Source organism: Periplaneta americana, chromosome 17, assembly GCF_040183065.1.
Source record: "Periplaneta americana isolate PAMFEO1 chromosome 17, P.americana_PAMFEO1_priV1, whole genome shotgun sequence".
NCBI classification, from domain to species: Eukaryota; Metazoa; Arthropoda; class Insecta; order Blattodea; family Blattidae; genus Periplaneta; species Periplaneta americana.
This window is the reverse complement of record NC_091133.1, coordinates 4584416-4611514: the sequence shown is the minus strand read 5'-3', so window position 1 is coordinate 4611514 and position 27099 is coordinate 4584416. Positions and strand designations below refer to the sequence as shown.

Sequence of the window (27099 nt, the reverse complement as noted above, 5' to 3'; positions counted from 1 at the left end):
AATTAGTTTTTTTTATTTAGACCTAATAAATGAATAGAAGTTAAAATGTATTGGATTTTAAGATTTTATCAAATTAAGTTTTATTGTTGTACGCGTGCCTTTACTAATTATTACAAGCATTAGATTACTATCAATTTTATCTTTGCAGTTGTCAGCAATGCGTATATAAAACATTACTGTAAATTCATTCAGATTGATTTTGTCTCGGTAAAACAAAGAAAAAATATGTAACAATTAATTACGGAAAGTAATATGAAGTATGCAATATTTCTCATAATATGCAGCTTTGATATAAGATAATAATTTTACATTAAATAATATTCAACATTTCTTAAGTGTTTCATATATAATTCCACATTAGTAACTCACGTTTTAAACAGTAGTCCGAATCTCGCTATGTTAATATTTGTATATGTGGACGTAATTCCATCCCTCTCCGGTAGATGTCAGGTCCACGATATTTCGCACTCAAGCCAATGTTGCTAGTATACAGCTGTCCGGTATTATTATAGTAATACCAGTAATTTGTGAAATATTTCTGAACATGTTATCACTGATTTTTCTGCGGAGTTTATTATACATAAATAAATCAAAACTATAACGCAGAAGATACACTTAAGCTAGTTGAGACAGTGAATGACTATAAATAAGAATGTGCTGGTAAACAAATAAACTGATGTCATAACTTACGAATAAAAGATAATAGCTTGGGATTCATAACGTTGGACATGTTTGTACCAGCCATGCTAAAATCTAGTCTTAATTCGACAGTGTTTTCATTCAAGTCATTAAAAAATTTTACATACAAAGACAATATAATTACTACAGTATTAAAACACACATTGATAATCATGTTTAAACTATACATGTCTAGGGATGTGCAGTCCTATCTTCAGTGGTCATCTGTAAGGATAATTAATCTCTTGATATAATGTTACTCAAAAATTACAGTGTTGAAATTGAAGTTTAATAATGTGTTTAAAATTGAAAATGGCCATAGTGCAGAATGAATACTTACGACCGATCAGCTGGTGTTCACTGAGATGCGATGCTGGTGTGAGTAGGTACTGAATGTGGTGTATGATATGAATATACTGGACAAATTGAAAAGCAATACGCAGATCAATGAGATTGTTATTGTCAATTGGAGCATTATCATTTAAATTATTTTTATTTGTAATTTTGTCTTTATAAATCTCTATGGATTCTAGAATGTCAAACTTTAAACATTCTTCATTGTTATACTGATTTGAGAGATCCGGTCTGTGCCTTAGTTATTTATTTACTTACTTATTTACTTTATTTATTTATTTATTTATTTATTTATTTATTCTTTTCACGTTCTCAAAAATTTCCTAATTATTATCGGAAATATTCATGTCCAATTCTGGATCAACTTTGTAGTATTTTATTCTCTGGATAACAATATAACAGCGAATGAAAACATGGACAGCTTATTCGGAAGATATCCTCTAGCTAATACACTATTCCGATCGTACAACCCATTTCCATAGTGAGGATCACATAAGTGCAGTTCCCAAAAGTGTAATTTGGCCATCTCTTCAGTGTCGTCAACTAATATCAGATATCACCAAAGAGGGTAAAATTACGAGGCGTGTTCTTAAAGTAAGTTCCAAAAGGGTGTAGTAAGTAAATGGGAAGATATTTACAAACCATTTTTCTTGCATTGTATTCCCCACACTTCAATTACGTCTCACCATAATCTCCACCATTATTGAGGCATTTATCGAGTCGTGGCACAAGTCTTTCTATCCCCTCATTGTAGAATTCGCCCGCCTGCGATGCGAACCACTCCCACACTGCTGTTTTCACTTCATCGTCGCCATCAAAACGTTGACCACCGAGGAACTTCTTGAGGTGTTGGAAGAGGTGAAAGTCACTCGGAGCCAAATCCGGGCTGAAGGGGGGTCAATTTGTTCCCAGCGAAATTTCGAGATGAGATTTTGAGTGTCACGAGCTGTGTGTGGCCGAGTGTTGTCATGAAGCAACACAACTCCGTCGGTCAGCATCCCACGTCTCTTGTTCTGAATTGCGCGACGGAGCTTCTTCAAGGTCTGACAATAGGTTTGTCTATTAATGGTTTCACCCCGAGGCAAGAATTCGATGAGTAGGACTCCTTTTCTGTCCCAAAAACAGTGCACATGATCTTGCGTGTTGACATGGTTTGTTCGAATTTATTTTTCCTTGGCGATGCAATGTGCCTCCATTCCATGGACTGCTGCTTCGATTCAGGTGTCATGTGAGACACCCAAGTCTCGTCACCTGTCACGATATGGTCAAGAAACTCATCGCCTTGTTCACTGTAACGTGTGAGAAAGTTCAATGCACTGGAAGCTCGTTTGGTTTTGTGTTCCTCGGTGAGCATCTTGGGTACCGATATCGTAATCGATCTGTCACAATTTTGTAGAGAAGACTCCGCAACATTTGTGGAAAATTCAAGGAAAGCGAAGAAATTGTGAACCTCCTGTCCTCATGAATTTTTTCATCGACAGCACGCACCAAATCGTCATTGATCAAAGATGGCCAACCGGAATGCTGCTCATCATGCAGAGAGACGCTGCCCATCTTCTGACCATTCCATCACTAATGGCATCATCACCATACACCTCACGTAAAGTTAACGATGAATGTCAGCTGGTTTGATGTTTCTCGCATTCAAGAAATGGATAACAGATCGCATCTCACAGTCGGCGGGGTGCTCGATCACTTTAAACATTTCAACTGATCACAACTAACCACACATTCACGGACTGAAGCTCTGAAACTGCATGCACAGCTTGCCTGAGGACTGAAGAAGAAAACACACATGCGCAACATAACGATTGCAGTGATGTGACGGCTATAATTGAAAACGGAACTTACTTTAAGAACACGCCTCATACAATGCCACCCTACTACTATTACTATAATAATAATAATAATAATAATAATAATAATAATAATAATAATAATAATAATAATAACAATTATAATAATAATAACAATGTCTTGCTTATATACTTATTTACCGCATCTCATCTTTATGTTGGGAGGTGATTTCTAATGGTTCAATAACTTGTGAAGGAGTAGGCCTGAACCTCTCACACATTATATTCGTACCGTAATTAGTAGATTAATATGATCTAATATTGAAATGCATTTTGTCTGGCAACATGAAATTCACTGCTTTGACTAAACAGTTTACGATTCACAAGACCTAATCTAAAAATGTATTTTGTTTGATCACTTGAAATGATTAGTACAAACTCCGGAAACCGAATGTCGCTTTAAATTAATGCTTAGGAATACTTACTCCTAATCATTTTGCTATTCTATATGATGCAGGATGGATAAAATATAAATTCTCTCCGGCACCGGGACTCCAACTCGGATTTCCAGCTCTACATGCTGACGCTTTATCCACTGAGTCACATCGGATTCCAGTGCCGATGCCGGATCGAATCCCCCCAGTTTAAGTTCTACCTCTCAGTTTTCCCTTTGGCGCCCTGCCTCATGTACTGTGTCACAGAGGATTCGATCCGGCATGGGAATTGGAATCCGGTGTGGCTTAGTGGATAAAATATCAGGACGTAGAGCTGAAAACCCGGGTTCGAGTCACAGTGTTGCAGAGAATTTTTCTCTGTTCTATCCATCCTTCATCATAATGTGGTAATGCAGAATTCCTGCATGGAAATATCATATGTACTTCGGTATAATAATATATGCCATTTAATCACTCGTAATGAGTGCACCTCTGTACATAGTGCGTCGGACATTGTGCCACTGTCACATATTCTGTGACACAGGGCATGAGGGTAGGCCACCAAAGGGAAACTGTGAGGTAGAACTTAAACTGAGGGTATTCGATTTGGCATCGGAATTGGAATCTGGGGTGGGTTAGTGGATAAAGCGTCAGCACGTAGAGCTCAAAACCGGGGATCGAGTCCAGGTGCGAGAGAAAATTTTTCTCTGTTCTATTCATCCTTCATCATATGGTAACGTAGAATTCCTGCACATAAATATCATATGTACATTGGTAAATCATAATAATTTGCTATTCTAGTCATAACTCCTGTCTCCATGCTCATAATTCCTCCTGAAGCGTACTCTGAATGGCACACGCTTTCTTTCTTGGAGGAGTCGCTGCCATGCTATTTCCTCTCTTTGACATTATTGTAATAAAATCTAAACACGAAAGAAATTAATTAAATTGTGAAATGGCATTTCTATCGAACACCCAAATGCATGTATCACACCGTATGTTATATTTATTTACACTTATCTGACTACAATTTTGAATTTTAAACACAAAGTAATGCAACGCATAAAATGGCTATTATGTATTTATGTTAATATTGATATTAAGTAATATTATTAGTATGTTCAAATTTCACTAGTCCCCAGTAATTTGGCTCAGAAATCTAGAACAATTTGAAATTTTGGAATTTACACTACTGACAACTGTTGTCTCTGCTGACAACAAAAGAGTTAGAAAATCACTACCAGTTGTATTTCTCAGTACCGAAATTCGAAATGAAGTTGGAAAAAGGAAATTCAACCTGCAAACTAGAAAATCACCATAATCCATTAGCTTATGAAGTAATGGGGGGGGGGGGGGGGGAATGGTTAGGTTTCACCCTTAGGGTATGAAGTAAGCTGACCCGGACTGTATGTTATTTCTATATGTATGGGTAAATTATTTTAGTTTGGGAGTTACTAAGTTTATAATTACAAATTATTGTTTTTTTAATATTATTCGTTTATTATTTTCTTGTTCTAAGGCTGTGGATGATTGGAGCACATGTTTGGTTACCACCCGTTCTGTTAGTCATTCTGGTTCACTGACATTTCATTCGGTAGAGATATAGTCCAAGCTCACACAACTTAACAGTTTCGGTCCCAACTTTCTCGCTCTAGCTATTACTCGCGACAGACTACTTCTGTGAAATTTTCGAAAGTTTTCTCGTTCACTTCGCTTATTTCGAAGCCTGCAGTTCTCTGCGAATTTGTTTCACTCGGAAGAAGAATCTGCACTTCATGTAATTAAATAATTGTTTTGGAATTGTATCTTTTACATGTTATAAACTGCAATCTACTTCAGAGGGCCGAATCGCAATATATTATCGATTCTAAGCACTCCACGTTTCATTTTCAGAATCCAGCATTTCTTTATTTTTATTTGAGTCTGAAATAAAACTTCATAATCACTATGGGATGGCCTAGTTAAAAATGAAATGCCCCTATTGGAGTCAACATATTTTATTCCAATAAGAATGGAATCACTTCTAGACATTTTTCTTCACGAAAAATCTGGGCATATAGTTTTCAAAGAATCAATTTAGTAGAATGTTTCAGAACGTAGGCCTATCTAGCTAAATGGTAAACTAAACATATCTCTCTAGTATTTCTAATTCAGGTACATGACTCTCCCAATCTTGGGAATGTGGATTCGATTCCTGACTTATAATCTTATCTTTCAGTGATGATTCCACATATCTTATTAAGTTCTTATTACGATCCTCTTCTTTTCTAGCAAGTAGTTGCATTTGATTTACATAAGAAATGAGTGCTGTATCAACTCTAAATTCACAGATCCCTCCAGATAAAGTTTGCTTAATAGGAACGTAAATACACTGCAGAACGTCTACTACCGAGGGATGGTCGTCACAGGTGAAAGACTGCAGAATCCCGAAATGTCGTTCCAAGGACCTTGGCTAAGTTTACACGTCAAAATATATCTGTACTCTTTGTCCATAGCCATTCACTTAGCTACAGAGTACTCTGAATGGATACTAGGAGCAATTTCATTGTTCTAGACGATGCGAAAGTATTGCCTGTACTTTTTAGAAGCTGTAGAAAATTACATCGAATGATGCTTTTGATGGTGTGCGTGAATTTAATACGTTTGAAACCTTATTTAAATCTTTGTGAATTTTTTGTTCAGGACCTTCGAACCTCACCGACTCAGTTTGTAGAGAAAATCTTATTTCATTGACAACATTTCTACTAAACAGTTGAAATGCAAGCCTTACATTCATTTTCTGGAACGAAGAAGTATCTAAATGAGATTACGTTAATTTTGCACAGACTCTAAGACCAGCTGCTTCACAGGTGTCAGCTTCGTAAACTTTCCTATAGAAATTGAAATTTATATTTTCACTTTGATACTGAAGCTCGACCTTATCGTGGAAATAATTCTATATGCACTTTAAAATGTTTAAAAAAATCCCAAAATGCCCATATTTTCCTTGTATCATCTGCCTGGTTGATTATTAAAATCTGGTTCGAGCTTATTCCCAGGGATTTCCATGTCTTTTTATTTATCTGGCTCCCATTGGACGTAAAACCAACTACACATGTGCCAACAGTTTTTACTTGCAAAATTATCAGGACAAAACTTTTTTGAGAATATCTGCTGGTGTCGCATTTCCATAGCTATAAAATAGCCACTGGTTGGACACAATTGTGCAGGAAAGGAACAAACATAAGTACTAATGCATTATTGGCTATTTGATTATTCTAAGACAGAGTTAGATCACCCATGTCAAGAAACCCGTGTAATTGAAGTGAACAATTTTTAAAATGGAGCTCTTCTCTCAACTTAACTTCATCGAAAATTACCCCATAATTTTTCTTTTTCATCATTTTCGTCTTTGTAATACTCTGAAATAGCCTTCAGTGCATGTGAGTTTAGCCCGGAAGAACATTTAAGTCTTTATAAAGGTTCCTTAAATGACTTTCTGAAGGAGAGGTAATAATCCATACTTAACACAGTGTACGTATCCTTTTGGAGATTTTATTTTTAGCAGCTAATCCCTAAACTGCAATCATTACTATATCTCATGTCATGGGAACCTTTTACTTGGCATTTCTTAACCACAGCATCAATAATAATTTTTTGTTTTTTACTGAGGTTTTTATTATTTGTGCATTGGCAATTACTTGATTTCAATTTTTGTTCAAGTAAATTAACCCTAGCATTAATAATAGTTCGAGTTAGTGTCCGTTTAAGATTTTTAATTTGTCTTTTTAAAAGTCACTTGGACACGTGCTTGGACAATACTATAAAGGTGAGCTGCTGATCAATGCTAGACATTATCGTGTACCACATGCTTTGGAGACATTCTTAAAAACTTTAAATTGGGAGATTCATGAGGAAATACATTGTGTATCATCAGATGGTTCTTTTAGACGGGCAGACATTACTGCTATTAACGGATGCTTAAAACGGGCTCTTGTTCTTGACCCTACTACCCGTTTCGAAAGAAACCTAAATCAGGCCACCGAAGTTCACATTGAGAAGAAGTCTATATATGAACCTTGTCTGCCTTATCTTTCTCAAAAGCACAAATGGTCTGTCATTGGTTTGCTGTTTGGCAGTAGAGGTTAATACAAAATTCACATGGAATTATTATCTTAAGGAACTTCACATTCCTTTTGATTATGTAATGTCTATTCTTATAAATATTATCAAAGATTCTCTTCAAATATTACATTATCATCTCTATTTCAATTAATCCACTTAAATTTGCCTTCAACATTTAACTTTCTTTTTTCTTTAATGTTTCCAATCACATTATATTGTAGTGTTTATTGTATTCAGGACCCTTGTGGTCACTGAAATTCTTTGAGCTAATGTCTTTAATGTATAAAAAAATCCTTCAAAGGCTCTATTTTAATTAAACTTTCTTTGTTCGAAGAAGTAGGTTCGGTAGTTAAATAGTTCTCCATAACTGAATGGGATGTGAGGCCTCTTCTGTCCTTTGGTATGCTCTTATTTTCATTCCTCCTCCTCCTCTTGGAGGCACCTAATGTCGAATCACTGACTTTTTCAGGACTTGATCGGATTTGACAAATATTCAGGCAAATTAGGGAATATATGAAGGACTTCTCCAGGTTTCAATTTCCAATTCTCTCTTCGTATTTCTACCTTTCCACCCCTCACAATCAAAGAATATGTTATAATTACCAACTTTTCGCTAAAATTTAAATCACAGATCTTACTTTTTTTCTGAAAGCTGCATATATTTTCGAGGAATCGCTCTAACCTATTTTGAAAAATCATCTATGTATTTCGGTGTCCTGGAAAACGTCTATTACTCATCTTATCACAACCTGACTTACAGCCTGAGACATACTGGCATGCTATTAAAATCATACATTTATTAATATATCGGTATAGATCCCCCTTTGCATATTCTATCATAAACTACTTATAGATCTCAGTTAGGCTATCATTAATAAATCTAACTTCTCTTCCACTTTTTAATGGTTAAATGTAATGAAATTGTGCTGTGGAACTTCGCTTCACTCACAATTTATTCCATTGCAAACTACTGAGATTTAAGAGCCCATGACGATTGCCGCGCCTTTAGTTCAGCAGTCCACCACCAGCACACTCTTTACTTCTATTCCTTCTGCCTGGTCAGTTCCATTGAAAGCTTCTAATCTCATGCAGCTGTTTCATTACTGTCACTGTTTTACTTGTCAGTGATTGGCACTACACGCTGCATCGATGCTGATCATGAGAGTGTGGGACATCACATAGTACACAGCACATTGGATAACTACAATCATATCTCAGACATTATACTTCAAAACAAAATGCTACATACTGCTTGAATGAGCAAAGTACAGAGAAAACTTCCGCTCATATGAAATCCAAGGTTGATATAAGTTAGGCACAGAACTGGCAAACAGATCGACAAGTGTCTTATCATATTTTACCCATCAGCTATTTAGGCGAGGATTCATTCTATTACTGAATTACAAATCGTGTCAGTTAAACAGCAAAAAAAAAAAAAAAATCACAGATCAAAAGATTTACGACAAGGTGTTAAGACAAGCAACTCTCAACTCCTATAGTCTTAGCAAGTATAATAATAATAATAATAATAATAATAATAATAATAATAATAATAATAATAATTTTAACAGCAATAATAATGATGATAACAATAATCATCATAAAAAATAATAATCCATATTATATATTACATATGGTAATCTACCCTTCGCTAATGCTCAAGTCATATTTACCTGTGGTCAACAATGCTAATTATGTGGGCAGATGACTAGAACATTCAAAAAGAGAACTTCTAATAATTTAATTATGAAGAAAAAAATAATACAGTCCCACTGAACACTTGCGGATTAATGGCAAACAATGTTAGCAGTGCATTGCAGCTTTAGGTTAAGGAAATAGACTGACTGATTTAAATATGGAAACAAGAATCATTTTAACAAAGTAAGCTATCGGTTTACTTAATTCAGTTTTATGAAGGAAAAACATAAAGAATACTAAAATGCTAACATATAACACAATGGTAACAATTGAGGCAGTAGCCGGAAAAAGGGCCCATAAGCAAAAGTCATATTTCGAGAAAACAATGACTGAAAAATTTATTTGCATATCATTGCGATGCACTTTTATCAAGATAACAATTTTCATACTGTTACAATAATATTTGTGTACAAGTTTTTGTTAAATAATATATTCCGACTTTAATAGTGTTAATAAAAGAATATATTTTATTGAAGCATTTTATAGGCCCTTTTTCCAGAGAACAAGTTTATTTTATCAAAATACTTTCAATATGATTATATTTTAGCAAAATTTGATATCAGCATTGAACGGCGCACATTACAGAGGTTTATGATTTCATACTTATTTTAGTAAAATCATATTTCTTACATATATCTCATAGTTACGTCATAAATTATACCGAATACTTAAGAATCAAGAACATCTACTGGGTACAGAATACAGATTACAAGTTATTTAATATCAATCTAGAATGGATTCACACTCAGTGCAGTTTACACTTCAGTGCACATCCTGGATGGACTCACACTCACTTTGGGAATCATCCAAGTACATTGATGTTTTCTCCCAATCTAACTCTTCTCTCTTCAATATGTTTTGCACTTCACATTCAGTTTTTGCCAGTCTTTTCTTTGTAATAATCACAGGATAACCCAAAGAGAATCTTGATATTTAGATTTGGGTTAGTGGACAATAATGAATTTTGCTATGTGGAATCGATTGTATGTATGACTGCAGTAAATCCCATTATATTGTTGTTCATTTTATATGGTCTTCTGTTTTCATGGGAACTCCTTTTTCTCTCAAATCTTTCACTTTTAAATATTTTCCCTTGTATTACTCTCAGTTTTTGGCAAACATTTTGAAGATTCCCAAAATCATTTGACGACACACCTCTTGCTGAACACCACTTCAACGCAGAGAATATGTCCATGCATTTTCACGACTTACTTTTGGATTTTAAGTTTTTATGACTAGAAGAATTTTTTTATAACAAGCCTGCCACTATAGCATCCTGCAGTAACTTTGTTTGCCCACTGTAAAATATTTCGAAGAGATCTTTCCGTTCATCCGTTGGAGAAACATTCCTTCTGGCAGCAGGAGGTCATGGGTGCAAAAACTTACCTTCAACAATAGCACCTTTCGAAGTTACATACGTGATATCATGCTGTTTATTCATTTTTCTGTCTTCCTGTTTTAAGTTCACTTTCATGTCCTGTCTCCTGTTTTTTCGTTTATGTTAATTTCATCCCATTTTGAAATAATTCAGATCGCACACAGATCACAACTGCTACACATAACACAATTATACTGCTTGCAGTGCTTCCCTGAAGCTGTGTTCATGTTTGCTGCATTCCACAACTACGCAAGAGTACATGGGTTCATTCAATTAGCTATCCTGCCCTCTGAGTACAAGATATTGAAACGAAACTATGTAAGCAAGTAGATTTTAACATGGAGAATCGAATTAAACATTCTCCCGAAAAAGGGCCTATAGACCCATGGGTCCCTTTTCCGGCTATCGCCTCAATTGTTATATTTTATGTGTGCCAAAGCTTGGATGCTAACTAGGAAATACAAAAATAAATTGGTCATCGCTGAGCTGCAGTTTTAAGACACTCAACAAGAATAATTATTTTAATTATTTCAAGAGCAGATAAAGTGAGAAATATTACAATAGAAGATAAACTGCAAGTGAAGATCAGCAGTCAAAATGGTATGGGCATGTAATGTCCAGTGAAGAAAATGAATTAAATAAAGAAGTTTTCAAATGTAAGCGGCCTGAAAGGAGGAGGTGAGGAAAGCCACAAACTACACGAAGAAGCGTGAAGAAGAAGGACATGGAAGATGGAGATTTTTGGAGCCAGACATCTGAGGAAAAAAAAAAACTATATAAGGGTTGAGGAAAGCTGTCTGTATCACAGAAATATTCCTGTATACATAACATAATCTATGGCAGAAAATTCCAAATAGTACTAAGGTCAATCATCTGACAGTTGACCTAATACCAACTTACCCGCAGAGAGGTAGAAGATCCCGCAACCAGTACTGAGGATAACGTGTGGTCAGCACATTGATCCCAAGACTGTTGGAGCTGAATTATGAGGCCAAATTACATTAAGCTACTCACTGCGGCTCTGCATTCCTCGATCATGATGCAGGGTGAGCAGTGGTCACACAGCTATACTAAAAGCCAGGTTATGAACCGACTAAACCGGAAGCAACGTTCTGTTGCTCTCTTTCTGAGCTCTATTGCCACATAGTGGCGCGAGATTCAAAGCATGTTCAGCGTTTGTCACCAATATGTTTAAAATAACTACAGTATATAGTTCTGGATAACACTATCCACAATATTAGTAATTAAAATTACTGTTTTTAAGAAAGCACGAGCTAATGACGCTGGTACGAAATGCGACTTGTAATGCACGTGGTACTGCAAATGAACTGGGAAGTTTGGCTACACTGTCTCCATGATTCCGTTGCCAGATTTTCGTTAGCAGACGACATTTTCACGTGAGGTCCAATGAAAAGCTCCGTTCTCCTTTTCCCCTCCAACACCTACACTCAACGTGCCATCACTGCACAGGCTACCCCTCTAACCCGCACTTTCCTCTCGCCATGCCAACTACTTCCTGTTTAGTCGGTTCATAACCTGGCTTTTAGTATAGTGGACCTTCATGTGAAAATTGGTTCCTACATCCAGACTCGAATCCACGCGCAATTCACACCACCAGTCCAAATCATGACGCATTATACCACACAGCTAATTAAGGTATGGGAATCTAATTCTGTCTATTCGATATAAAGTGGGAAATGTATGCACTTCTATCACTGTTAGACAAAGAAAATAATAATACACAGCAATACTTCTCTATTTACCTCTAATAAAGCCTTATTTTCCTCTGTTCCATATGTGTCATCATGTGGTTGTGAACCCAATGGATCAACCTCAGGTTTCATCTTGATCACATCCATCAGGACTGAAAGAAGAGATTCTGTAATTCGAAGTGATGTAAAGAAAGAGAGCAGTTGGCAAAACACTTATTACAAGCTGTTATGAACTATTTCTTCACAAGTTTCTAAACATGTTGCAAACTAATAACATCTTACACGAAAGTAGAGTTTTACTACAAAAAAACATTAGCTACTCTGTTCTTGTAGGCTTCCGCGGCTGGTGTACATAGTCTGTGGATAAGCTACGGGGCTTCTACCGCATTGTCTTGGTGTTGGCGGCTGACGTTTCGACCACTGTGTTGTGGTCATCTTCAGAGCAGTTGGATAAGGAAATAGTCTGCGAGCTCGTATCTATATAGTAGTCTCGATGGGGATCTCCCACTCATTAGTCAAAGTCAAAGATAAACTTCCATACCTCCAATCAACCGGAATATACATGATCCCTTGCTGCTGCGGTTTAAAATACATAGGCCAAACTGGACGTACGGTGGAAGATAGAAGGAAGGAACACATCCGACTCTGCAAATACGGACCATACGAAAAATCAGCAATAGTCTTACACTCAGCAGATTCAGGCCACGCCATCGAATTCGACAATATCAAGATAATAGATAAAGAAGACAACTTATACAGAAGACTGGTCAAAGAAGCCTTCCACATCAAACAACATCCCAACAACATCAACAAGGACGAGGGGTTACTACTCAGCAACTCATGGGGAAGTCTATTCCAAGATCATACTAAGGAACGAGAAGCCAGGTCTGCACATGTACGCGGCGCCCCCCCTTTTATCCGGACATCGGGCACGGTATCAAGGTCACTCTTTCGGACCTTATGAGGGCCAGTATTTAATATGAATACTCCCCTCCATACAGACCTCAACTGGATTGGACAACGAAGGACCAATCAGATGCCAGTAGGAAAACCTACGACCTATCACCGAAAGTACTCCCCCCATCGAGACTACTATATATATACGAGCTCGCAGACTATTTCCTTATCCAACAACTGCTCTGAAGATGACCACAACACAGCGGTCGAAACGTCAGCCACCAACACCAAGACAACGCGGTAGAAGCCCCGAAGATTATCCACAGACCATTTAGCTACTCTATTTATTTTCACTCTCAGGTTGTGGATACAGGAGACGGCTCCAGATATGGAGGGTAGCTGCGAATATATTGAATAAACAGTAGTGGACAGCTGATTAGGGGTGGTCCTCCAGCTTGGTGTTTGGGTGAAGGGCTAACAACCCATCACCGTAAAAATCAGCTTGTTACGAATCCCTACAATAAGCCTCGGAATGGGACTGATTCTCTGGCAAGACACAGCAAAGCAATAAGGTTATGAGATTTGGTACGTGGAACGTAAGTAGTCTATATAGAACAAGAGGAGTAACATTAGTAGCAAAAGAACTAGCTACATATAGAATAAACTTCGTGGGAGTACAGGAGGTTGGGTTAGATGGGAATGGCACATCACAAATAGGAGATTACTTGTTGTATTATGGGGAAGGAAACAATAATCACCAATTAGGAACAGAATTCTTTGTTCATAAAACAATGAAATCAGCAGTAAAAAAGGTCGAATTTATCAGTGACAGGTTATCATATTCAGTACTTAAGGGTACATTGAGCGATATCGTAGTTATAAATGCTCACACTCCTGAAGAGAAAGACGACGATATAAAGGATAGCTTCTATGAGGAATTGGAACATACTTTTGATCAGTTATTTAGATATCACATGACAATTTTATTGGGTGATTTCAACGCTAAAGTAGGACGGGAGGATATTTTTAAACCAACTATTGGAAAAGAGAGCCTACACATAACTAGTAATGACAATGGAGTTAGGTTAGTCAACTTTGCGATATCAAAAATGTAATTGTCAAAAATACAACATTCCCCCATAAGGATATACATAAAGATACTTGGACTTCTCCAGATGGATTGACACGCAACCAAATAGATCGTATCTTGATAAATAAACGGAGACATACTAGTATAGTAGACATTCAAACTTTCAAGGGGTAAGAAGGTTGAAATTACAGGTAGACGGAGAAAGTTACACAACGCAGAACTGCATGCATTGTATTCACTTGACATAATTAGAAACATTAAATCCACACGTTTGAGATGGACAGGGCATGTAGCACGTATGGGCGAATCCAGAAATGCATATAGAGTGTTAGTTGGGAGACAGGAGGGAAAAGACCTTTGGGGAGGCCAAGACGTAGATGGGAGGATAATATTAAAATGGATTTGAGGGAGGTGGGATATGATGATAGAGACTGAATTAATCTTGCATAGGATAGGGACTGATGGTGGGCTTATGTGAGGGCGGCAATGAACCTGCGGGTTCCTTAAAAGCCATTTGCAAGTAAGTAAGTATTTATTTTCAATAAAGAAAAATATATCTGAAACAAAGAACACTGAATTTGATTATCGTGATGGCTAAATATCTCTTTGGAAACAACCACATTATATTAATAAATTTCTCTTCATTGAAAATCATGTATATACCAGTACACTTATCATTAAAAGGATTTGCTGAAGAATGCAGATATTGTCATATCAACCACCTGTTTATTTTTACGTACTTCATTTTTAATGTACTTATTTCAGCACAATGTAATTCTAAGCACATTCTGTATTATTCAGCCTTTGAAGGAAGTGTCACTCTTAGTGCGTACATTACTTCTGACTAAATTTTATGTTATTTACTTTGTATCCAATTTATAATTTTTTAAGGTGACATGTATTTATTTAGCCTGACGAGTTACTTCCTTGGTTTGAATTGTAAATTATTTAAAAACAGCGTGTAAGAGGGCTTAGACTAGAAAATGTTTAGTTTAAATGTAGTACTGTTTATAAGTATGCATAAGGGTGTAATTATTTGACTTATTTGAACTGTTGTATCAGTGAAGCGAGGTGAGTCAGTGAAGTTATGGTCTTACAGTGCAGTGAACAGTTCCGATCAGTGATAATTTATAGCGTCAATGAAATGTGTTCTATAGTGTCAGTGAAATGTGTTACAGAGTGTCAGTGAAATGTGTGCTAAAGTGTCAGTGAAATGCGTCATAGTGCCACTACAGGGAATGAGATGAGAGTAAAGTGAAAGACTATTGAAACTTATGTAGGGCCTATACATAATTATATAGGTTGTATTGTAAAATTAGGTATTTTATTTATGTTTTATTATTATTGTGTTAAATTGTATTGTGTATTCTTATTGTATTGTGTATAAAATTGTATATGTATTGTAAAATTGTATTGTGTATTGTAAATTTTATTGTGTATTGCTTATAATTTTATTGTGTATTGTTTATATTGTATATACCACTGCCACCAGGTGCTTGCCCACTTGCAGTGTAAATAAATACATACATACGTAATGTCACAGCTCTCCTAAATAAAAATCTCGTACTTCATCATCTTCTGTATAAATAAGCTATTGTATATTTCAATTTCTTACACTCAACAACATTTTGTATAAGTAATTCTATACGATTGCGTTACCAAAGGAAGGTAAATAACAATGACCCCACCTCCTCACCAAAGTACTACAGACCAGTATGGGATACTGGGGTATTGGATCTATTCTCTGCAGCAAATATCCAGCATATGACCTTCAACAGCTTCACGGCTTCCACCAATCAGAGGAGTGCAATGTTGTCTCGTAAAGGAGTATCGCTATCAAGGACAACATTGGCGCTCTCATATTTAAATCTGAAATTAAGAAGCTTTTCAGGTACAAAGAGGATGAGTTTCTAAGTCTGCCCGAAAGAAAAAAATCCCGCAATTTTAGGTTCAACCATTCCCTCTATACAATTATTGTAAAATTGCAGGTTTTCGAGCTTACACTACATTCCTAAATGCGTGCTACTTTTAGAAGCCTCCACCACTCAGATGTAGTTATAAGAAAACAAACGCATAGCTGACTTACTGCTATCGTTATTCCTCCTATGTATCATTAGAAAGCTCTCTGTAGCGTTGTGGTAAGATGAATGACTGTGATGTATGGGGACCCAAGTTCGAACCTGAGCTCAACTCCTCTTTCTTTTTGAAAAGGTCCAATGCAAGGCAGCAAAATATGTCAGAATGGGAAAGGGTCATGGTGAAGAGATAGTAAAAGACTTAGGGTGGGACTCTCTCAAATCAAGGCGACGAAAAACCAGACTCACCACATTGTTTAAGGCACAAATGGGACACAAAGCATGGACCAATATCAATGCTAGATTAGCAACACCATCATACTTAGGCAGGGCAGATCATATTAGGAAGTTTAAGTGTAGAAAACAAAGAACGGACGTGGCAAAATTTTCCTTTGTTAACCGCACAATAGTAAACTGGAACAGCTTACCTGCGGCAATCTTTCAGGATGGTCCTCTTAAAATCAATACATTTAAGAAAAGGTTGAGAAGATTAGACTGAAAATATAATTGGAGGTGCAGTGTAATTACGTTGTGTCATGTAATTAATTAAGTTGATATATAATTAAGTTGATATGTAATTAATTAAGGTACTCGTTAAATGGCGATCTTAAATAATCCGTGGTGCTACAGCCCGTGAAGGGGCTAGACCGACCAGCCGGCTGCTGATCTCACGCCCACATTCCGAAGCAGAGGTAGACGATCATCCAACCAGAATGGAGGTATCGTGTGGTTAGCACGATGATCTCCCCAGCCGTTATAGCTGGTATTCGCAACCGGATTTTGCTACCTATCGTAGCTCCCCAAGTGCATCACGATGCTGGGTGGGCACCAGTCCCATACACTGGGCGAAATTTCACGAGAAAATTTCTTCCCCCATGAGGAATCGAACCAGCGCGCATTCCGTAATGCGAATCTTAGGCAGGATGCCTTAGACCACAACGCCACGGCGCGGGACTAAATGGCGGTCTTACTCGTGTTAATTATGTAAGCATGTGATGCTTACAGCTGTTTCGGTGTTACTTGACACCAACCTCAGAGCCTACTAGATCTCGGCGCTATCTCAACTTCGATGCGTGTTGTGGGGGTGCGTGGGTTCTAGTAGGCTCTGAGGATGGTGTCAAGTAACACCGAAACAGCTGTAAGCCACACATGCTTATATAATTAACACGAGTAAGACCGCCATTTGATCCATTATTTATATTCAAGTGTTTAAAGTAGTGTACGAAAGATTCAACATGGATATGTAATTACTTGAATTGGTAATAGTTCGTGAAATAGAAGTACTTATAAGTTAGATTTACTTTTGCTTATTGTGGGCATCATTATAGAATAGTTTTTATTTATAGTCCTAGGTTTATTGCATCTACTTATTTATAGTTAGAAATAAATTTGCATTTATTTTATTTTATTTATTATTGCTGTACTTATTGTATTATTGTAATGGTATTATTATATATTATATATCACTGCCACCGGGTGTATACCCAATTGTAGTGTTAATAAATACATACATACATACATTGCCATGTTGCCTCAGTAGGGGGTTGGCCTTTGTGACTGTTATATTGCATAAGAAGTTGTGGCGTGTGTTAAGGTGCGTACACAATTAGCGAACGAACAACGAACGAATGATGAAGCAAAACTTCGTTGTTCGTTCGCTGTTTGAAGCGACGTACAAATCATCAGCAAATTGTCAGAAAACATTCACATTCGCTGATTATCCGCTATAAAGGCAGACGAAAATATAATTATAGCAAGTGCAGGCCTGTTTCATAAACACAGTAATAATATTAAGTAATAGTATTGCAGTCATGAAAACAATTTTATTAACCGACTAAATTCTGTTTCATAAACGTTTTGCACAAGTCATAAAATACGTACAGTAGCCAGATGATTTGAGGTTAAGGCTGACAAACATAACCAAGTTGGTCTGCACTCTACAGCTATTTATATTATTCTCTCTGTTAACAGTTGTTGAATGAAATAAGTTTTGAAGTACTATCTTTAATAGCAACAACAGAGTAAATCGTAATATGTGTGAAGGTTTGGGAGACAATTTATTTCAGATAAGATTGTAAATCACTGCAACTCGAAGTTATTGTTTCTGTTATTTGATTCAGTTGATTTACGAGTAAAAGAAACAATATGATAAATCTAAAATATTGTGAACAGATATTTATCATTCCTAATTGTTCACGTCTCTGCTGTTGTAAAGTTTGCAATTCCAAAAACAGTGTATCAGTGACAGAAGCGTGTGTGTGCGCGCGCGTGTGGAAAAATTGGACCTCGTTATCTAAAGAAGTACCATATGAAAATGTTAAGCAGTGAAAACTTTTGATGACAATATTGTACCAGCCTTAAGGACAGTGTTAACGACAGGGTTAGTGGACCCTGCAAAGCGTCTTATGTAAGATATTTCAAGTTCCGTTATAATTCGGAATACTGCGCAAGTACTTATATAAAAAGGCTTAAAAATTATTGGTGCAAGCGTAAATAAATACATATAAAAATTACTCTTTTACCAAAAATAAATAAGTAATGCAATAACGACATAAGTACTTACGCGGTGAAGTCGTTCCTAGAAAATATGAAGGTGTGGATGTTGTAGAAGATTAATGTTATGACGAAATTAATAAAAATACTGAAATTGTCTTAATGGGTTTTTATTGCTGATTATGTTGTAAGTAGTATTTTCAAGAAGTTACCTGACTATACAAAATGCAAATACATATGTTCTAATTAGAGATTGTGATGTGGAATTGTGGATACGGTACCTATAAATCTCGTAAGTTAATTTTAGTTTATGCCCTCAATAGGGGTGGTTTAAAGTAGTCCACATATTTTGTAATAGATCTACTTGTTGATATATGTCTGCAAAAGATTTTGGCTCACCAAGATCTTCGCAATGTTAATTAGTGAAGAGTATATAGATTCAGGTTGTCACAAGTATACACTGAAAAAACATTTCAATAGGTACAGAAAATATTAATATTACTGTATTTTGTTATGTAGATGTCCCATAGGCATATATTTCTGAACAATTATTATAATTTAAAAAATGACGAGAAAGGAGGGAAAAACGTTAAGTTCAATCATTCAAATAACATAAAATAATGTAAAATATACAGTAATTACTTTCTAACAGTTCTATACTGTAATTGAATTTAATTTAGGTTTCATCCTTTCCAATTGTTCCTCTTTTACAATTAGATAAGATAGTTTTCAATTTCAGCCTGGTCCACCTACATTGGCGCCTATGACAGTTTGTATTTGTAAGTATGGAGAGGGACTTTGTTAGTCATTCATTTTGTCTCTTATGCTTTTTAAAATGGGGAAAAGACGTGAAAATAACTTTAAGGAACAGAGTTTTTTGCGAAAGTTCTCGAATTGAAAGGTCAACTATTTCATTATATTCGTAACTTTCTTGCATATGGTTGTAGGATATTCGTTGTCTAAAATTTCTTGGACGTCGGACAAACACTCCCTCTTCATCACTATTTGAGTCAGAATTATCCATTTCAAATGGTTTCATGGTTTTATCTTCAAAGTCTAACCCTACATTGGCATTTACTTTTTACAAATTATTAAACTATTACTTAAAATACAGTCATGGAACTAACGTTAATATTATTAATAAATTTAATTATCTTTGCTGCTTTATGAAACACTTTAGTAATATTATTATTTATTTTAGTAATAATATGAGCGTTTACAGTAATATATAATATTATTAAATATTACTTTTATGAAACAGAACAGTAATAATATTACTTAATGTTATTACCTTTTTAGTAATATTACTTTTATGAAATAGGCCCCAGGGGAAAGTTTCAGTACACGGATACCTCACTGACAATAATTATCTTAAAATATTAAAAAGAGAGATTTGTCTGTGTTTGTCGTATGCGCATCATGCTTACGAAAAGACACTTTTCAATGCCAATAATTTATTTTGTGTGCACAAGGTTGGAACTTTGTTTTTTCTGGGCGTGAATTTGTCCAAAAGGAACGACATATGTTTATACGCGAACCAAGTTGACTCGTACACTTCATCACTCCCCATTCCAGAACTTTTTATGGAATTCTGTCTTTCACTCCAGAATGATGTCAGTAGGGATTCAATTTTCTTTTTGACTTCTGCTCCCTACAATAAACAAAAAACATATATCCACTGAAAATAAATAAACGAAAATAATTTTCAAATTTTGCACGTGTTTGACTCGCCTATCTTGCAGCTAAACATCTTTCCAATAGGTTCCCAAACATCATGTTTTCTTATTTTATTGTGGTAAGTAGGATACTTGGGATTCCATGAAGTTTCCTGCTCCCTATATGCATTAATAAGATTTATAACAGCGTCTTCCGTCCACTCCAGTTTCGACATCCTGTTAGTGAAATTGAACTAAGCGCTGCGTTCTGCTACGAACTACAAGCTAGTGGCAAATCCCGTCCACAACGAATACCAACTTCCTTTGATGTACCGACAAGCGACGGATCACTTCCGAAGGCAAACCAAACGATCGGTTTGCCTTTGCTGCGACGTACACACGTACCGATTTCAATCAACGAATGCAATCGTTTGTCGTTCGTTCGTTGTTCGTTCGCTAAGTGTGTACGCACCTTTAGAGAGCACATCGTTCGAGTACAGTAATATTTCTGTTACAGCGTATCTCTAAGTAAATCAAGTAGTGACGCAAGGGAAACATATGCAGCCAGGCAGAACATGTGATATTTAGAGTGCACGAGTTTTTTTTTTTTTTTAATATTCCAGCGATGAAGAAAAAAGAAAACTTGACTTCAAAAAGTGTCAGGTTTTAACTTCTGAAGCATGTGGTGTGAACCAATGTATGTGTTTTGGATGTGTTCAGAAGCAAAGCATTTCGGTCCAGGGTCCCCAATATTTCACTGCGGTGGAGAGGAAGGACGCATTCCTATACAGCGGAGAAGGAAAGGTTAGGACAATGGGCTGTGAGTTGAAGTTATACCAGGCTAAGATAGGCAGCTGGGCGGCAAGGTCAAGGATGTGGCAGGGAGTGAAAGGGACAGCTTTGGCAGGTCTGGCTGAGTGTCTCTTCTTTCACGTAGTGATCGCGATACTACTAATTATTGGTGGTATCGAACTGAATCCAGGACCTCCAAGCAGCAAGGAGGCGACCAATGTCAAGTGTGGGAGTTGCAGAAAGAACTTATGGGTAGGCGTGCTGTGCAAGGAGTGTGAGAAGTGGTTTCATCTGACATGTCAGAAGATCAAGATGGAACAGATAGCAGAAGAAACGTGGCTGTGCAAGGACTGCGGCAACGAGGCAGGCAATAGGGAACTCATCAGTTTTCGGAACGAGGTGAAGAAACCACGCGAGAACTAGAGAAAGCAGAGCAACGAATTAAGTATTTGGAGGAAGAAAATAAGTTGCTGGGACGGGAAAAGGAAAATGGCGAAGAGAAGGAAAAGAAGAAGCATGGTGCGGCAAGCATCATCATCCGTCAGTAGAAAATCTACAACCAGAGCTGGCGACAAAGTGTTATCCTGGGATTAGAGTGAAGGAGATGATAAGCGTATTCGAGAAGCAGGAACGAGGGGATCCGGAAAACATAGTGCTTCATGCAGGAACAAACGATTTGCGACGGAGAGGTATTGATTGCAGCATGGCGGACGCGTATGACTTGGTGATGGAAACGAAGAAGAAATATCCGGCAGCTGGGATCATCATCAGTGGAATCGTCAGATGGAGGGACGTGAACTGGAGAAAAGTGGGTTGTGCGAATAAAGCTTTCGAGTGGGTACTGGAGTGTCTTTGTGCACGTTTCGTCGATCCAAACTCCCGGATAGACGACAGAAGCTTTTGAAAAGACGGAATCCATTTAAATCGGAAGGGAGCTGCAGAAATGGGAGTCCTCCTCGCGTGGGTGGTTTCTACGACATGGGCGGTGGAGCCGATGACCTATTGACGGGCAGCAGGACCGAAGAACCATTAGCGGACAGTGGGGGCGAGGGACTACCAGCTGGGGGTGGGGTCGAAGACCTATCAGCGGGCGGCAAAGACCAGCAGTGATGACAAGGTGCTATGGAGATCCAGAACATTCAAGTAAGGACAGGCCTATTAAGACAACTGCAGGTTAATTGGTGGAGTATTAGAAATAAACTTATTCCATTTTTGAACATAGTTGATATTTATAATCCAGATGTAATAATCGGAACGGAAACATAGCTTAGGGAAGACATAAATGACTCGGAAATTTTCAGATCGGATTATAGGATCTTCAGAAAGGAAAGAAGTGATACAGGAGGGGGAGTTTTCGTTTGTACTAAGTTATAAATAAGTTGCAATCTTCTGTGAATACATGAGGAAGTTGAAATATTAAATGTTCAGATAAGAAATGGGCCAGAAACATTAGATGTATTAGCAATGGGCCAGAAACATTAGATGTATTAGCATGTTACAGACCACCCAGTGAATTAAACAATTTAACTTTGTAAAACTTAATGAATATCTTAATACAGTATCAGAAGACCGAAACGTAGTAATTGCTGGGGATCTAAACCTCCCAAAAATTAACTGGAACGGGATTTCAAGTACAAATTGAGACGCACAGACCCTTGTTAATGAATTGATCTGACGTAGTGGTTTCACATAGGTAGTAAATGGCCCGATGCGTGACAATGCCCTCTTAGATGTTTACCTACTAAGACCTGTCTCTCTCTGTCAACTCCGAAAGTCTTCATAAAATAAGTGATCACAATAGCGTCTTATTAGAAATCTTCAGGGAGAACACAGTAAATCCGAGGTCAAGTCCAGAGTCTGTATGGAACTTCAACAAAACCGATGTCCATGAATTACAAACGTTTCTACGACAAAAGCATGATGACTTTCTAAGGATAGAAGGAAATATACAGAATGTGTGGCATAAATTTGAGTATAATTTTCGAGGCATTAGTAAAATGTGTACTTTCTAAAATAATTAAGAAAAATCCGGATCCAGAATAATATTACACTAATTATATTCGCTACTTAAAGAAAAAGACAAGGTGCGCATTTAGTAAACGTAAGAGAAGTCATGAGCATTGGGATAAATATGTCGAATTAATTAAGAAATTTGAGTATGAAAAAAGGATAGCCCAGAAAAATTTTCTAAAAAAAAATTTTAAAAGAAGATGATAGTAACAAATGGAGGCAGATTTATAAAAGTAAAAAAAAAAAAAAAAAAATGGAGTAATGCTTTTATTAAATCAAAATAGAGAAAGTCTAACTGATGACAAAGAAAAAGCCGACTTATTAAAACAGCAGCAGCAGCAGGGCTGAAACATGTTAACACGTACGTTAAAATTTAACACGAGAAAGACAAATAATACAATACATATTCCGTGCATATTTATCTTTAGCCCGTTAAAGCAAGTTTCTTTCGTATTACAGAGTGAACGACTCACTGAATGAAAAAAAGTTGTCTGAAAAGGGACCAATTAACCGATAATTTAATTTTAATTATAGCCCAACATTATAAGTTCCAAAATAATTTTGTCCCTTTAGTGAAACAATCGTACAAAATTGCGTACGACATATAGTTCGGTCGTACCTCGTACAATTAGTCAAAAGAGTCGCTTACGTTCCACTATAATCGTACGAGTCCACACCTTTGGAGTAACGGTTAGCGCGTGTGGCCCGGGTTCGATTCCCGGTCATGGCAAGTTACCTGGTTGAGGTTTTTTCCGGGGTTTTCCCTCAACCTAATATGAGCAAATGCTGGGTAACTTTCGGTGCTGGATCCCGGACTGATTTCACCGGCATTAACACTTTCATCTCATTCAGACGCTAAATAACTTAATATGTTGATAAAATGTCGTAAACAACATACTAATCGTACGTATGGCAACTCTGTATAGTCCCTTGGACCACAAAAGAAATGGGGATATCTTACAGACACTTCAATTACAACCAGTGTCGTAGCTTATAAACAAGTACCAGCTGCAATGGAAAAACAATGTCTAATAAATGAATCGGAATAGACTTCCAAAAGCTATGCTTCATTACAGTCCCCAAGGGAAGAGATCTGCAAGCTGTACAAAAAAAAAAAAAAAAAAAAAAAAAAATGGACAGAGAATGTCTCACTGAGACCATAACGGGCCTTAGGCCTTATAGGCTATTTGTTTGGATGATGATGCTGATGATTCTATATATACATGTAGTGCAATAAAAACTGAAATGTCGGTCAATGTAGAGTATCCATCGGCCACTAAACGAATATTTCACCCTTTTATCACTGCCAATGTTGCGCTATAAACCAATTTTCGGCAATGTAATGTACAAGACTGTCTACAAATATTTGGAAAGTTTCAGAGAAAATACACAAATTCAATCTTCTAACACGATTTTTTTGTTCTTAAATTAAGTAATTTGCTGGGAGACATCGTTAGATATAGGCCACTCTTGCACTAAATTATATGCTCACCTGTATGCAACTTCTATTTTATACATATTTCATAGTTATTTTCCATCCAAAGATCATTAAGAACGATGAATATTACTTAATATCTCCTATCTTTCTTCAAATAGTGTTTATATGCCAAGTTAATTTTCATTTGTTTTCATAAGTTAATTATGATGCACATTGGGAGCAACATATAAGAAATTATTTTCCTACACAATCCACACTATATTCACGTTGTTTCGAAATGATTAATCGAAGATGGTTTGCTTATTGTTTATAACACGCACATTTGTATGTAATTTCTATTCCGTACGTTCTTTTTTCTATCCCAAGATCAATAAGAATGGTGAATATTATTCATGCTTGTTGCCTGTATTTCTTAAAATAATGTTATGTGGCAGGTTAGTTTTTATTTGTCGTTATTTACGTAAAAGCGATGCGCCAAAAAATAAAAAAATAATAATAATTTCGTACTCACTCCACATCCTATATTCACATTTGTTTTTCAGTGATATATTAAAGAATGTACCGGCATTTAAAAAACTAATTTAGAAACATGTTACATAAATCATCCTTGTGCCAAAAGAGAATGCTCCTGGACCAAATTATCGTATTTTGCAGTGGCCGTCAGTACTCGCTGACATGGGTAATTATATATATATATATAATTATGTTGTACGTAGCAAGATCGATTATTCAATTGATAGGATAAAAAAATGTTTAAATGTTTTATTTAACGACGCTCGCAATTGCAGAGGTTATATCAGCGTCGCCGGATGTGCCGGAATTTTGTCCCGCAGGAGTTCTTTTACATGCCAGTAACTCTACCGACATGAGCCTGTCCCATTTAAGCACATTTAAATGCCATCGACCTGGCCCGGGATCGAACCCGCAACCTTGGGCATAGAAGGCCAGCGCTATACCAACTCGCCAACCAGGTCTACTTGATAGGAATTTTATGAGGTTGTCATGACTGAGATATTTATTGTCAATTGCTTTTATTTGTCCGTAGGCCTTGACTGACGAGTATATAAGGACTGGCGCTCTTAGGGGAGAACTGGTCTGTCTCCTATATTGGTCGGGACATAAGTAACATTCACCTAAATGTCTTGTGGCTGTGATAAAAGTGTGCGATATTCATTACATTGGCGGGTGAATGCTCTATCTTGAATAAATTTGCAACTTACCTCTGCCACGACAATTGCAATACTACGAAACAAATATAGAACTATCTACCGAAAGTTTAGATTTTATTGCTCCTGCCTGGACTCTCAGGAACAAAAGTGATCAATGCTGCCGTGAATGTGGTGCCTGAACAGAGCTCACTGCGCCAGAGATGCGCTGTCGTTATGCTAGCTGTGCTAGGGTTAAATCTAGCCAGTGATCTCAACATTATAAACTGGATACACAACTCCTGTAGACAAATGCTGAAAAAACCGTGACGTGTAACTTCCGTACTATTGGCACACCTGAAGTGTATCTCTCTCTCTCACATTCCACGAGGCAAACCAAAAAAATACACCCCATTCTGGACAGAAAACCTGATTTTAATGAAACAAGATAGAGATAAAGGAAGAACCAAAGCAGAACATAGCAAAACACCAGAAGGTACTCAAGACTGGAGGAAGAAGACTGTCAATCTTAAAAAACGAATCATAACAGCAAAAAGGAACAATTAAAATAAATTTATTGAAAATATTAATTACAGAACCGATAGTGCTAAAACATATAAATTTCTGAAGAATATTTCCAATACACAGGAAAATAATAGCCAACCTATTATTCATAATAAAACGCTAACAGATAGTAGAGATACAGCAAACGCATTTAATAAATAATACTCAAACTCTCACAGATTACATCCCAATATAAAAAAACCGACAAATGTATCAGAAGAGAATTACATAAAAATAATAAAAATAATATTACTAGTAATATCACAAAACCTGAAATATTTCATCAAAATTTTACTTCCAAAGAATTAACTATAGCTATACAAAATTTAAAAACCAAGCAATCTCCAGGTCCTGACAAAATTCATTCAGAATTTTTTAACATCTGGGGGAAAAAGCCAATTCTGTACTTTTATCCATTTTCAATTTATAACGGAACACCTCAATTCCTGCAGCTTGGAAAAAAGCAATCATTGTACCAATTCACAAAAAAGGGAAACCTGGTCATAGTTATCGACCAATAGCACTAGTAAGCTTTATCACCAAGACAAGCTGTCTTTTGACAACTACACTCTACTAATGAACAAGTCATACGCCTCGGCCAAGAAATAAAAGACAGTTTTAACAAGAAAGAAGATACCTTGGCAATATTTATTGACTTTCAGTTAGCATATGACTCTGTTTGGAGAAATAAATTATTACTAAAACTCCAGAAATTAGGTATCTCCAGCAATATGTTCAGATGGATATCAGAATTCCTAAGTCAAAGATTCATTGCCACTAAATTCA

At 36.6% G+C, this 27099-nt stretch overlaps 1 protein-coding gene across 5 annotated transcripts in view; it reads right to left on the bottom strand.

The window, feature by feature from the left end:
- The window catches only part of LOC138692714 (zinc finger protein 239-like), a 110570-nt gene that overhangs the window by 49757 nt on the left and 33714 nt on the right, over positions 1-27099 (bottom strand). For all 5 annotated transcript variants that reach the window (XM_069815887.1, XM_069815890.1, XM_069815889.1 and 2 more), the window contains exon 5: positions 12206-12306. In XM_069815887.1, the coding sequence (XP_069671988.1) occupies positions 12206-12301 (96 nt within the window). In that variant the 5' untranslated portion in view covers positions 12302-12306. The remainder of the gene's footprint in view (positions 1-12205; positions 12307-27099) is intronic.